The 13471-nt window shown below is 37.4% G+C and overlaps 1 protein-coding gene across 4 annotated transcripts in view; it reads left to right on the top strand.

Annotated features, from left to right (window-relative positions):
- The first annotated feature begins 1058 nt into the window (after positions 1 to 1058).
- The window catches only part of LOC126174866 (uncharacterized), a 382969-nt gene continuing 370556 nt past the window's right edge, over positions 1059 to 13471 (top strand). For all 4 annotated transcript variants that reach the window (XM_049921269.1, XM_049921270.1, XM_049921267.1 and 1 more), the window contains exon 1: positions 1059 to 1278. Coding sequence is in view for 1 of the 4 variants with exons in the window: in XM_049921270.1 (XP_049777227.1) it covers positions 1264 to 1278 (15 nt within the window). In the remaining 3 variants the exon portion in view is untranslated. The remainder of the gene's footprint in view (positions 1279 to 13471) is intronic.

The following is a 13471-nucleotide window of genomic DNA, read 5'->3' as shown; positions in this document are numbered from 1 at the left end:
CAATCGTATGGGCACTTCCGATTTCCAACTCCCTCTGTAAAAAGTCCTGCTTATGTACATCATAAGCCCACAGTACACTAACTAATCAGTATTTTCAAATCATAGGCGGCCGCTGCCGAGGCCGCATTCCAAAAAAAAAAACTCCCAACCTAACCTCAAGTGGGCTACGCTACAGATCAATTTATGCAGTTTAGCAGGTACGGAAAAAATTTTTCATTCCAAATGTATCTGGCTTGGAGAGCTTTGTGGGTGAATATGTAAAGTTTGTTGGTGATTGTACTTTGTATTTTCATAAATAAAGTGATCTGTAGCGTAGCCCACTTGAGGTTAGGTTGGGAATTTTTTTTTTGGAATGCGGCCGCGGCAGCGGCCGCCTATGATTTGAAAATACTGATTAGTTAGTGTATTACGCAATGTTGCGTCATCGGCAGCGCCGCGCTTATCGGGCAGAAGATATCGCCGACGGTCAAGGGAAAATGAAAATGGATGTTATATTCGAAATCAGCACATCAGAATTCACTATATCGACAAAATATTGAAAAATACAAAAATTTTAAAAAAATTGAAAACAATTTTTTTGATGTAAATAATTGACTGGGGCGAAAATAAATATCGTATTCGTAATCAGCGTATCAAATTTGACTATAATCGATCAAATTTTGAAAAAAAAAATGAAAAATTTTTTCCGTACCTGCTAAACTGCATAAGTGCCCACAGATCAACTGAAGAATAGCATGCTAGGAGTTTCTTCTGCGGAAAAAAGCGATGTATGTAACATTACGTTCGAAATATGGGGATACGTGGTATACATCAATGACCTGTTTCCACTTTACTACATTCCTAGCTTTGCCAACATTCGTCCAAGTCTTTGCAAAGCATCATTTGTGGCACCTTATGATGTCATTTTTCAAATCCGACGGTTGTATCCCATTCTTCAGTATTATATGAAAAAAGCCAAGCTATGAAAACACATGCGTGCATTACTCTTTACTGGCGCAAGACATTCCCGTAGTGATCGCTGCTTATTGTCCAAAGACGTTCGACATAAGTGACGTAAATACCCGCGCTACAAATGTTTGTGCTGGCGGTTTTGTTTGGAGCGGTTTGAAATTTTGTGTTGCTTGTCTGTTTGTTTACGATTGACGAACGTTTGTCGAAAATGTTTAAAGAGAAGTTATTTCTGTGTGTTTGCACCGCGTGTATTTTTGGATAAAATGATAGGGTCTTTTACGTAAATCCGTACGACTAGGAACAGAGTGGATTATGCGTAAACCTACAGTAAGTTTACTAGAGCACTGTATCTCGTTAGGAAGCTTAAATGTTATGTTATGTTCTCGTCCTCGTCTTCAGTCTGTTGATTTATTTGATGCAGCTTTCACTCTCCATGCTACTCTATCTTGTGCAAGTCTCTTCATCCCTCAGTAACTACAGCAACCTACCTCCTCCTCAATCTGCTTACTGTATTCATGTCTTGGCTTTCCTTTGCGACTTTTACACCTCCCCACACTTCCCATACTAAATTGGTGATCTCTTGATGTTTTAGAAAGTGTCTTGTCAGCTGATCCCCTCTTTTGGTCAAGCTGTGCCACAAATTTCTTGTCTTCTCACATTTATTCAGTACCTTCTCATTAGTGAGGTAATTTACCCCTCTAATTTCTAGCATTCCTCTGCAGCACCACGTTTCAAAAGCTTTTATTCTCATCTTGTCTAACATGTTTATTGTCTATGTTTCACTTCCATGCGTGTCCACACTGTAGACAGGTAGTTTCACTAAAGCCTTCCTAATACTTAAATCTGATTCAATGTTATCAAATTTATCTTCTTCAGAAATGCCTTTCGTGCCATTTCCAATCTCTGTTTTATATCCACTCACCCCAATTAGCAAAATTCATGGGCTATTCCATGTCAAATCAACACACTTTAAATAAAAATTTGACATCACCCTCTTAGATTTTGCTGCAAGGCGGTTTACTTATAGTGGGTGCTGAAACTAAGAAGAATACCAAATTTCAATTTTTACTGCAAACTATTCCTGAAATATGGTCATGTAAACTTTTGAAAAACTGCCCAAAAATGTATGAATGGGCTTGTTTAAATTGCCCTAGGAGCTGCCCTAATTGAGCTAGAGAGCTAGGAAAGGTGTCATTTTGCAGCATTTTTCATGCTGTTACCAATGATATACAGCAAAACATAGCTTCTAATTAATAACCTTTTTCAAAATAGGCCTACTAATTATTATTTTAATTTAATTTTTTTACAAAAAGTACATAGCCGTAATTGAAAATTTTCAAAATATTTCCATAACTACTTCATACTGTTGTAAATCACATGGCAAAATATAAATGTGGGGTGGTGATGGATTCATTCTTAAAAAAAATTATTCCGGTCTCTTGTTTTTCACTAACAGCCGTAGTTTGACCAAACTGACCTTTAACAAACACGAATTTAATTAAAATATACTGAAAGGTAAGTAAAAAGTGCTAGAAATTTCAAAATATCACCTTCTTGAAACAAAACTAAACAACATTTTCTATAATTGATTGTTTATTTTTTAGTTTCTTACAGTTTAAACTAATAGTGTATTAACTTGCAAAACGAAATGTTGAGTGTGGGACCTATAGCTAAGAGTTAAATAAGGTGTGAAAAACTTGTAAGTAGACTATTGATGTAATACTTCTGGTCCAAAAATGCACATTTCATTAGCAAAGGCTTTAGCCACTGTATGAAGGCTGAGCATGCTTGTGTTCCTGTCTATGTGTGCAGCATGCTGTGAAAAAGTTGAAACAAGCACAGTGCTTGATGTCTGTACTATCATTCAGAGACTGGTGCCATTTTTGAGAGGAAATAAGACTGTTACCTTCTAAGCCTTTGTGTGCCTACAGCATTATTGTGCACTGTGGTTTTAGTGCAAATCAGTTGTTACTTCTTTGTTGACCAGTTTGTATCTAGTATATTTAATAGTTCATTTACTAATAAATCTAAAAATGAAGGAGAGGTTATAAGTGGTTTTTGTATCAACATGGAACCAAGTAAAAAGTCCAGTGTTGTAATCCATTGAAGACGTCAAATCATTTTATTAGAGACAGAAAAAAACTGAGAAATGTCACAGCATGGATGCCCATATTATGTCCACAAATACCTAGTGGTGGCAGGATTTGTGATAAATGTAGGAAAGATGTAACTGCATTGCAAAATACACCAGAGCCCATCGGTGATAAAAGTGTTGAAGATTCTTCTGGATCAGAGATAATCATCCCAGACCAAGACCCGGACTTCACTGCAACTTCAGTGGTTGTTCAAGCACTTAACACATCACTTCAAGAAATAGGTGAATCCCCAATTGATAAGAAAAAAGTAACATAGAGGCGTTATGCCAAATTAAAAGTGAAAAAAAAGTCTCCTCATCAGTGATACACAAACTTTTTGTTGCTGCCGAAACTTCTTTGTCAGATACTGATTCTGATGAATCCATTCTTCAAAATCTCAAAACAAACTTTAATAATTCTATAAGCAGGGCAAATAAACTAATGATTCTTACAAGTTTACCTAAAAAGTGGAGTGTCAGAAAAATAATATAATTACATTGCTCTGCAGTTCAAAAAAATTTTGAAAGAGAAAGGATTCATAGAAGGTCCAAACCCAAAACCAGGGAAGTGTTTACCCACAGAAACTGTCAAAACTGTACATTCATTTTATGAAAATGATGAAGTTAGCCGGGCAGTGCCTGGTATTGAAGATTGTGTGACAATTACAGAAACAAGTGGAAGTAAAACAAAAATATCAAAAAGACTTATTTTGTGTAACCTTAAAGAAGCCTACAAACATTTTACAGACAAGTTTCCTAACATAAAAATAGGTTTCTCTAAATTTACTGAGTTGAGACCAGAACATTGCGTATTTTCTTGTTGGAGTGGCACACACAATGTCTGTGTGTGTACAACTCACCAAAACATAAAATTAATGATAGAAAATGCCAAACTAAATATAGTAACAATCAGCAGCTTAAACAATTATAAGCAGGGCATTGCAAAAATGCTTTGCAACCCATCATCAGTTGATTGCAACATGGGAAACTGTGAATATTGCCCAGAAACTGTCATACATAAAATTTTACAAGACTCTTTTGATGAAAACTTAATTGAAGAGTTCAGTTCCAACAGTGGATGTCAGTTGACTGCTGTAATGTGGAAATTGTTCAGAAAACCTCTGAAGAATTCATAGATTTATTTTGTAGTAAGATGTCTACTTTGATTCATCATGATTTCATTGCCAAGCAACAATGAACATTCCTTAACTCCACAAGAGAAAACCTTATGGAGTCTGAATTTGTTGTCATATGTGATTTTTTGGAAAATTATTGTGTAGTTCTACAGGATAAAGGTTGGAGTTACCACTGGACAAGACAACAGATTACGATTCATCCTTTTGTTATTTAGGCCTATTACAAACAGGAAGACAAAACTGAGCATTTGAGCTTTGTCATTGTTTCCGATTGCCTGGAGCACAATACAGTTGCAGTTTACACCTTTCAAAAGAAGCTTATTTCTTATCTAACAAATAAATTTCAAAAGCTTCCAAAAAAATATACTATTATTCTGACGGTTCTGCTGCTCAGTACAAATATAAGAAAAACTTCCAGAACCTTTGCCTTCATGAGGAAGATTTCAACATAAAAGTTGAGTGGCACTTTTCAGCCACAGCACATGGGAATGGGCCTTGTGATGGAGTAGGGGATTCAGTTAAGAGACTGGCAGCTCATGCAAGTTTGCAAAGGCCATACCAAAATCAGATCCAAACCTCACGAGATCTATTTAAGTGGGTAGTAGATAATATCACAAATGTTGATTTTGCGTATTCCAGTCAAGAAGACTATGCTGCTTCAGAAATATTATTAAAAATCCAGCTTGAAGAAGCATTGACAATCAAAGGAAAACAGCAATTTCACACTTTTATTCCCAACACTACATCAAAATTAATAGTTAAATACTTTTCAGGTGATATGCAGAGTTGGGAGAGGGAAGTAACTACATCACCAGACAAACTGAAGTTACAAGATGTAACAGGCTATGTCACCACTGTATATGGCAGAAACTGGTGACTTGGGTAAACAAAGAACGTGATGAAGTGAAAATAACTTTTCTTCATCCATGTGGACCAGCGAAGTCATTCTCCTATGCTGCACATGCAGATGTCCTGTGGGTGTCAGTTGTGGATGTTCTTACAAAAGTAAATCCGTTTACTCCGGCAGGAAGAACATACATTCTTAATGAAAGTGATGTAAACCAAACCCAGTCAGCTTTATTAAAATGTAATCTGTGAAGTTCCAAGACAATTTATTGGGAAACTGCTTTAATCACAAAACTTAATTTTTGTCTCAGGTTAGTGTTAATGTATATTTTATAGAAAGTTGTTTCAAAATTACTGTTCTAACAGCACAAGAGTACCTATTATGTTAAATTTAGCTGTGTATAGACAGATACCTGTTACTCAAAACCAAGCATTGTGTGTTTAATTTTTTAAATAGTTTTATTTCAAACATCATGGACCAGAACTATTATATAAATACTTGTACTTTTTCATACTTTATATCAGTTTGTAGTTAAATGCTCAAACATTTTAGTCCACTTAATCACACATTTGATGACTTGTCCTGAGGACACAGCAGTCAGTCAGGGAATGATCCAAACACTCTGTCATTCTTCATGTTATTTTTGAGAGAAGATACTGTACTGACAAATACACAAACAGGAGGTTTGAAGTCTCACGATGTCTGTTTTACACGTGTGAAGCACACAGGAGTGTAACTACAGTATACATTGCATCAGATGGACAAAAGTAATAAGTGATCATCTATTTATGGTATTGAAATATTCATAAATCAACAGAAATATTTCATACACGTGGATTTACATTGCTTTGAAGATTTTGTTGCACAATTGGACGTAAAACGTACCATATTTTTTCATTTCGTGAACAGATGGAATTACAGTTTCCTTTAGATGTATGTCTCAAATTTATCTCTAATAATGATAGAAGCTCAAGAAATAAATTAAAATTTGTGTCACAGCCTTGACTCTTTTTTTTGTTTAACTTTATTCAATTTGCTGTATACATACAAATAGAGCACATTATTAAGGAAAGTTACATTATAGTTCATTTCAGTTTTTCCTTTTAAAACTTTCTCCTTTACTGCATTTTCGTTGAATATCTTTTCAGTGTAGAGAGTTCATTTTGTTTTTGCACTTAGGATATTGTTCCATGTGTCTGTTTTTGTAATGCTTCCAGTCTTTTTGTGAAGTTTTTGAGTTAGGTTTTATTGATAGTTAATGTCAGCAAATAAACAATTTTATGTTACTAGTGTACAACTTTTTATAGGATACAAATGTATGATAGTAGGTTGACCGTCTGCACTGTTGCGCGTAGTTTTCAGTGGAATTTTGTGTCTTTTGACCTTTCGAGGACTTCATAGTGTGGAGGTACTTATTTTATGTGAAAAAGATGACACCAACATTTATTATCAGGGCAATGAAACTAAAACACATTATTGTTAGAATATGGCTTACAATTTTAACATTATTAAGAACTGATAGGAAGACTATGATGCATAGTAATATCTTAATAAATAGAATATGGACAAACACATATTGAGGGGTAGTTTAAATCTCTCACTTCATGTTTACAGTGAATAGGCATGAGATTTCAGCGTAGAATTTAGTTTTTGTGTGGGTGCATTTTAGCATAGTAATATTTTTCACACAGGTTTAATTTATGCATGTGGCAATTAATAAAGTACTGAACTTTTCTGTGAAATTATGACACTTTTTTGGCAGTGAGGAAATATTAATTTCTTCTTTGCGTTCTCCTTTCTCTGCTACTCACTAGCCATTGGCATAGGTGAGGGCAATTGAAGGCACTAACACAAAAACAAACCTTACACTACGGTGAATCACTACATTGTAGACATTTGGTAGGAGAGGATGCTGTGCAGGGAGGGTGCGGTTGGAGGCTCACGCGACAGCTGCAGGCTGTGACCTTCCTCAGGTGGGCTCCTGTCTACGAGGGGTGGGAGAGGCTGTGATGTCAGGTGGACTGAGTGGCTTTTTGAAGGCTGCCCTCAGGGGATATTTGCAGAAAATTCTGATCTGTATCACTTGGAGACCATGGTTTTTGTAAAATTATTTTCCTCCCATAAGTATGACAGGTATTCCATGTTGTCTTTGTGCTTTATTCAATTATTGAATACACTGTCTGGCCTAAAATCCATATAGTTCTTAGCATTTTTCATTTCGGGAAAGGTTTTGCATCTGGTGCAGTCAGTAGCTCTAAGTTTACATTTGCTGGAGTGGTTCTTGTGGTGAGTGCTAGCATTCCTTTCATGCTTGCCATATTCTTGCTGTATTCCCACATTGGAAGCGAAGTATTAAGGTTTTGCTGGACTTGAAATTAATGCATTTATCTGTTTATCTCAGGTTGGTTGGTAAGTTTTAAATTTGTGGGCATGATGTCGTTTATTATCTCATACCAAGTTGTTTTTATTTTGGTATCTGAGGCAAGTTTGCCCAAGTTTTGCCACACTCGCTTCCATTTAAAGCCGGTTTTCTTTATTTCAGTTTTGTTGTGTCACACTTCTCTCAGTTCTGTATATAGCTTTTTTGTTGTTGTTCACATGTAGGTTATTGGCTGTTTCTGGTTCGTATCCTTTTAGCAAGGTTGGTTGGTTGGTTGGTTAACTTGGGGAGGGGGTGGGGGGGCAAACAGTGAGATCATTGGTCCCACCATGTTAGGGAAGGATGGGAAAGGAAGTCGGCGATGTCCTTTCAAAGAAACCATTCTGGCATTTGCCTGAAGCAATTTAGGGAAATCATAGAAAACCTAAATCAGTATGGCTGGATGTGGGTGAACTGTTGTCTTCCCGAATGGGAGTCCAGTGTACTAACAACAGTGCTGCCTCGCTCGGTCTTTTAGCAAGTAATATTCCTTAATATACTTTAGTTTGAAATTGATCTTGGCTAGGTTACTGGTGCTTTTTCTGACTCTGGCTGGTATGTGTTTAACAAGGAGGCTGTCAAGCAATTTGGATTTTCTTCTGCAGTGGCACCCAAACAGTGGATCAGAAGCACTGCGCATTTCTTTTGTAGGTTGATAATGCCCACTCCTCTTTCATGTCTATCCAGTGTGCACATGGTACGTTGCACTTTAAAGATTTCATGATGCCATAAAAGGCCCCTTCTGTGGCTCTCAGTATCTTTATTGGCAGACTTGATACTCGGGTCATGTAACCCCTCGTTACATACTGATCTTTTTTTTAAAAAACTAAAATTTGCTCAAATTGGCCAAGAAGAATTCCCATATTTCATACAAAATCATGAATTCCCGTTTTAAAGTAGAGATAATTAAATAAAAGAGTAATAAGAGACAATGGAATAGAGTATCATAAGCAAAGTAGCAAGGGGCTTTATTCAAAGATTTCCCTTTTGTTTCACAACTGCTATATAAACTGAATGCACATATTATTACGGGTAATGTCTTCAGCAACTGGTGAGTCTTTAGTGTCTGGGAGTCTTTGTGTTCGAGATTTTCGAGTCCAAGTTTTTAGCATTTGAGTCCTCAGTATTCGTGTCTGTTAAGTTCATATACTGCTGCGTAAAATAATTTCATTGGAAGTCAGGCTAATTAAAAGTGAATTTCTGTTCATTTAAATTTATTTTTTTTTGTCAAAAGTACAAAAATTGACAGAACTGAGATAATGCTAACATCCAGTGAATGTTTCAGTCGATAACAGATTGATATAATTGATTCCAAGCTAAACACTTCAGTTGTTGTCGAAGCTACTACTCAAACATCGTGTCACAACTTGACTTTCGATTACAGACCCTGTTTGGACATTTATTATCTAGTCAAAGTGTGGCCATTCATAGTAGTGAATCATGTCAAAGGAACTGTGTTAATAAAAACTGAGTTAGTGCTGTGTTAAATGAATCCTGTGTCTTTTGAAGGAATTAAGTTGGTGTACATATGCTATGCCAATCAAAGATCAATTAATTTTAAAATGCGAATTGGCCCACAATTGTTAATAAACAACTTTGGTGGCAACCGCTAAACAACGCAGTTAGCCGATAGTAATAATTTCAGTCTAAGCTTGCTTATGAAAGAGACTTCAAAAGATTTGTGTAACCCAGAATATAGACTCACATTAGTGCCAAGAGCGTACATTATCAACAAATACTGACTGCAATAGCAGATAGTTCTGTGTTGTCTCGCTTTCACGTATCTCGATGAAATGCAGAATACTGCCTGGGCTTCGAAAAAGACATTACACTTTCGCTGATCGTGGAAGCGCCATTAGGTAGCAGTAGGAGGTGTCACAACCAGAAACCACAATTTTGAGAGTAGTTGTTCGATGATGAGACTTTTCTTGTGGAATAAGTTCAGCTCTCTATTTCCATTTGATCTTGTGATTTCTCTTATTTTGTGTAGAACTTATTGGCAGTTTGGGCTGCCATTTTTACTGGAAACTAGTAGTAGCCCTAAGCATTTGTACGTTTCAAGTACCTTATGTTCCATTCATTAAGTTTCTGGTTTCCGAATGATAAGACTGCAGTTTTGTTTGGATTTATTTTTGCCCCTGCCACTTGTTCAAATGTTGGATGGCTTCTTGTACTCTTGGGAAGTCTGCCTTGTCTTTATGAAGCATCCTATGGTGGCAGTATAAGCTTTACATTTTATTGTAGTTCTATGCAACTTGATTCCGGTGATGGTGTTGTTGATTTTCCACTGCAGGGTATCCAGCGCCATGGCAAATAGTGCCATTGAGAGTGGGCAGCCTTGTCTCACTGACCCTTTAAGTTCCATCGGTTTTGTGTTATGGCCGTTTGTTTATGCCCTGGTGGTGGCAATGTTAAGTATATTCATTATTATTCAGATGAAATAGTATCCAGGCAGAGTTTTTCTAGAATCTTGTAAAGATAGCCATGGTTCACTCTGGCAAAGGCCTTATCGAAATCCACTGGCACTATCACAGCCTCAGATTTGTTTACTGCTGTAAAGTCCTATGACTTCTCTATATTTGGCTATGGCCTCATAGGTGGTCCTTCTGGGCATGGCTCATGCCTGGTGAGGGCTTATAATTTTCTTCATCACAATTTTTAGTTTGTCTGCCACGCATTGTGCTGCTATATTGTAGTCGGGGTTTAGCAGCACGAAGATCTGTAATCCCCTATTTTTCAAGTGCTGCTTTCTTCAGGATTAAGATAATGAGTTACTTTTTGAAATCTTGTGGTATTTTTTGACCACTGATCACATCATTTATGACTGGTGAATATGTCCCTGATGATATCCCAGTAGGTATGGTATAATTCAGTGGGAATCCCATCTGATCCTGGTGATTGTTCAGCTGCGCTGGATTTAACAGTGGCATGGACATAATCTTTTTCCATTCTTCTTTCCAGGTTTGATTTGTCTTTCTCCATCAGAATGACAGGCAAGCTCTGTAGTACGACACCTGTGGCAGTGTCGCACAATTCCTCTCTCTTGAACATTTGGCTGAGGTATTTATCTATCTGCTCCAGGATTTCTAGTGTTGTTGTTGTAGTTCTTCTGTCTTCTGTTTGGAGTTCCTTAATTTCTTTTTTGTCTTGTTTTTTGTAATTATCCTGCTGATATGTTGCATTGTGGCCAGCACTTCATCTGTTGGCTTCTTATTTTGATTTGTTTTGTTTCCGCTTTTTGCATGTTGATGAGTTTCACCTTTATGTGCCTTAGTTTGCGCATGCGCAACTGCTCTGCCGAGTTGTCAGCCAGGTCATTTATTTCGTCTCAAATGCACTGGGTATGAAAGTCTGCTGGTCCGTCATTCTGTAGATGTTTCTGCTGTCCCTGCATATTTGTTTACAACAATCATAATGTGAATTTTTGCAGATATGTATTTCTTGTCTGTTTGGCAGTCTTTTTATGTTTTCAAACTCAGTATTGGCTTTATTGTTTATTGGCTCTCTCATGCATTGGGTGTAAAAATCTTTTGTGCACTTTTTCCGCATGTCTTTTCAGCACTGTATTTTATAAGTGTTTTGCTGATCATGGTTTTAGTGTGTGTTGTCTGCCATACTATAGATGTTTCTCCGGCCCCTTCCCCCCAAGGCACTCTTTCTATGTTTCATCGATTTCCTTACGCAGTGATGCGTCTTACATATCACCAGTGGGCATTCTCCAAGAGATTTTGCCTCAGTCTTCCTTTTGCATTGGTAGGTATATTTCTGAACTCTGACAGATGTGGTCTGAGAAGGTTAGGAGTTTGATTTCTATGGGGGATATTTTAAGGGGTAGATTCTGAGAAATGTACATCCTCTCAAGTCTGTTCTTCCCTTTGTTGTAGAAGAATGTATGCTCACTTGTGTGTGGGTGTTTATTCTCCATACATCTCTAAGTTGCATTTTTCTGGGGTCGACCGAAGTGTCCGATCCCACACATCGGCTTTGACCCGTGACGTAAGGCTGTTGTGGTATGTGACGTCACAACGGTGCGGAATTTAGTTTGTGAGAGTGGCGTGTTTGTAGGTGTAGTTTTGATGCGACCAGTGGTGCTCTCTAGTGGTGTGTTAGGTGATGTTTTTGGTTTAGTTTGCGAGTGTGGCGCCGTGTGTGAATTTTGGTAAATTGCTTTTTTTATGTCTTTGGTAAGTATGGATATGACTGAAAGGGTCAACAGTTTCCGGGTGTCGACTATGATGGGGACAGTGTGTTATCTCAAATAAAATTTCTTCAACTATTTGGATTTTTGGATGAAGTCGTGAAGATTTCAGTATGTTGTGAAGAAATGAGGCTTACTTAAAGTTCTGGCATCTTGGACCAGGGAGGGCTGTATGTGGAGATGTCGTAAGGATAACAGATCAAGGGAAGTGTTCGATCCCAATGTGTGACTGTGAATGTTGGTATTGGTATCGGGAGGTGTTTTTGAGCTATATAGGTCAAGGGAACTGTCCGATTCCAGATGATATTGTGTTTAGTGGTATTTGGGGAGTTTTGTGATGTCGGTTTTTTTCGTCATTTTGCATGGTTTTGTATGGGGGTGGGTGTCTAAATTTGTTTATATTTAGTTTGTCCCCACCCAAAAACCCCCTATTTCCCACACTTATCCCGTTAGTGTCAATAGGCTTTTTGTTTTTCGATGTATTTTCGTCCCCGTAATATGTACGTAACGACTTTATATGCGCCATATTGGAATCGTGGTTTATGGCCATTTCCGCCATATTTGTGACGTCATGGGTCAAAGCAGACGGGCGGGATCGGACGCTTCCGTATTTCCGCTCAATTTGCTTTTGCTTATTATCCAGAATTGTTCGAGTGTCAGCTGTGTTTGTAGTGGAATTGGTTTCAGTGAGTTAACGATTTTGTGTAAAGGTTAATTTAGTGTTGTTCGCTGTACATCGTGTGGTAATTTTAGTAAAATTAATCGGTTGTTGTTTTTGTTCAGGAATCGATATGACGGATAAAATTAACAGTGCGCAGGTCAAATGAAGTGTTCGATCCCAGTGTGTGGCTGTGTATGTTGATATTGGTATCGGGAGATGATTTTGAGCTATATAGGCCAAGGAAAGTGTTTGATCCTGATTTATGGGATCGGGAGCTGCTGTTGAGCTATATAGGTCAAGGGAAGTGTCCGATTCCAGATATTGTGTTTAGTGGTATTTGTGGAGTTTTTTGATGTCACTTTCTTTTGTTGTTTTTTGTGGTTTTGTATGGGGGTGGGTGTTTAAATTTGTTTATATTTAGTTTGCCCCCATTTCCCGTGCTTGTCCCGTTAGTGTTATTAGGTGTGTGTGTTTGTTTTTCGATGTATTTTCGTCCTCATAATGTGTTCGTACTGACTTTATATGCGCCATATTGGAATCGTGGTTTATGGTCGTTTCTGCCATATTTCTGATGTCATGGGTCAAAGCAGATGGGGGGGATCGGACACTTCCGTATTTCCTTTTTCTGATGACATCTTTTAAATTGGTGCGCCTGTTTGCTGTCAGTACTTGATCTTCTTTCGCTATAACACAGTTGAAGTCGTCTCCAATTAGTAAGTTGTCCTGGTTTTCAGTGATCAGACTGCAGATATCTTGTCTGAAAAACTTGGCTGTTGCTGATTTATTTTCATTGCAGATGGTACATATTTGTTTACTACAAGCATTGTGTGAATTTTTGTAAATATTCCTCATCTGTTTGGCTATCTTTTTATATTTTCCAAACTCAGTGTTGTTTTTATTGAAATGGCTGTACCACGTTTCACTTCTGGTTCGGTGTTTAGTATCATGTTACTTCCAGCAATTTCTTTTATAATGGTTGTTACAACGTCTTGTAATAATGCTGTGTCAGCTGTGTTGTAGTGAAAGAATTCTACTAGCAACTTTATTTTTTTGGCCGACATAATTTTATTGACATTAGTAATTGTGATTGTGTATGCATGATTTGCTTGGTTATTCATTGGAGCT

This window comes from Schistocerca cancellata, chromosome 3 (assembly GCF_023864275.1).
Source record: "Schistocerca cancellata isolate TAMUIC-IGC-003103 chromosome 3, iqSchCanc2.1, whole genome shotgun sequence".
NCBI lineage: Eukaryota > Metazoa > Arthropoda > Insecta > Orthoptera > Acrididae > Schistocerca > Schistocerca cancellata.
This window is presented reverse-complemented; position numbering and strand designations above follow the sequence as displayed.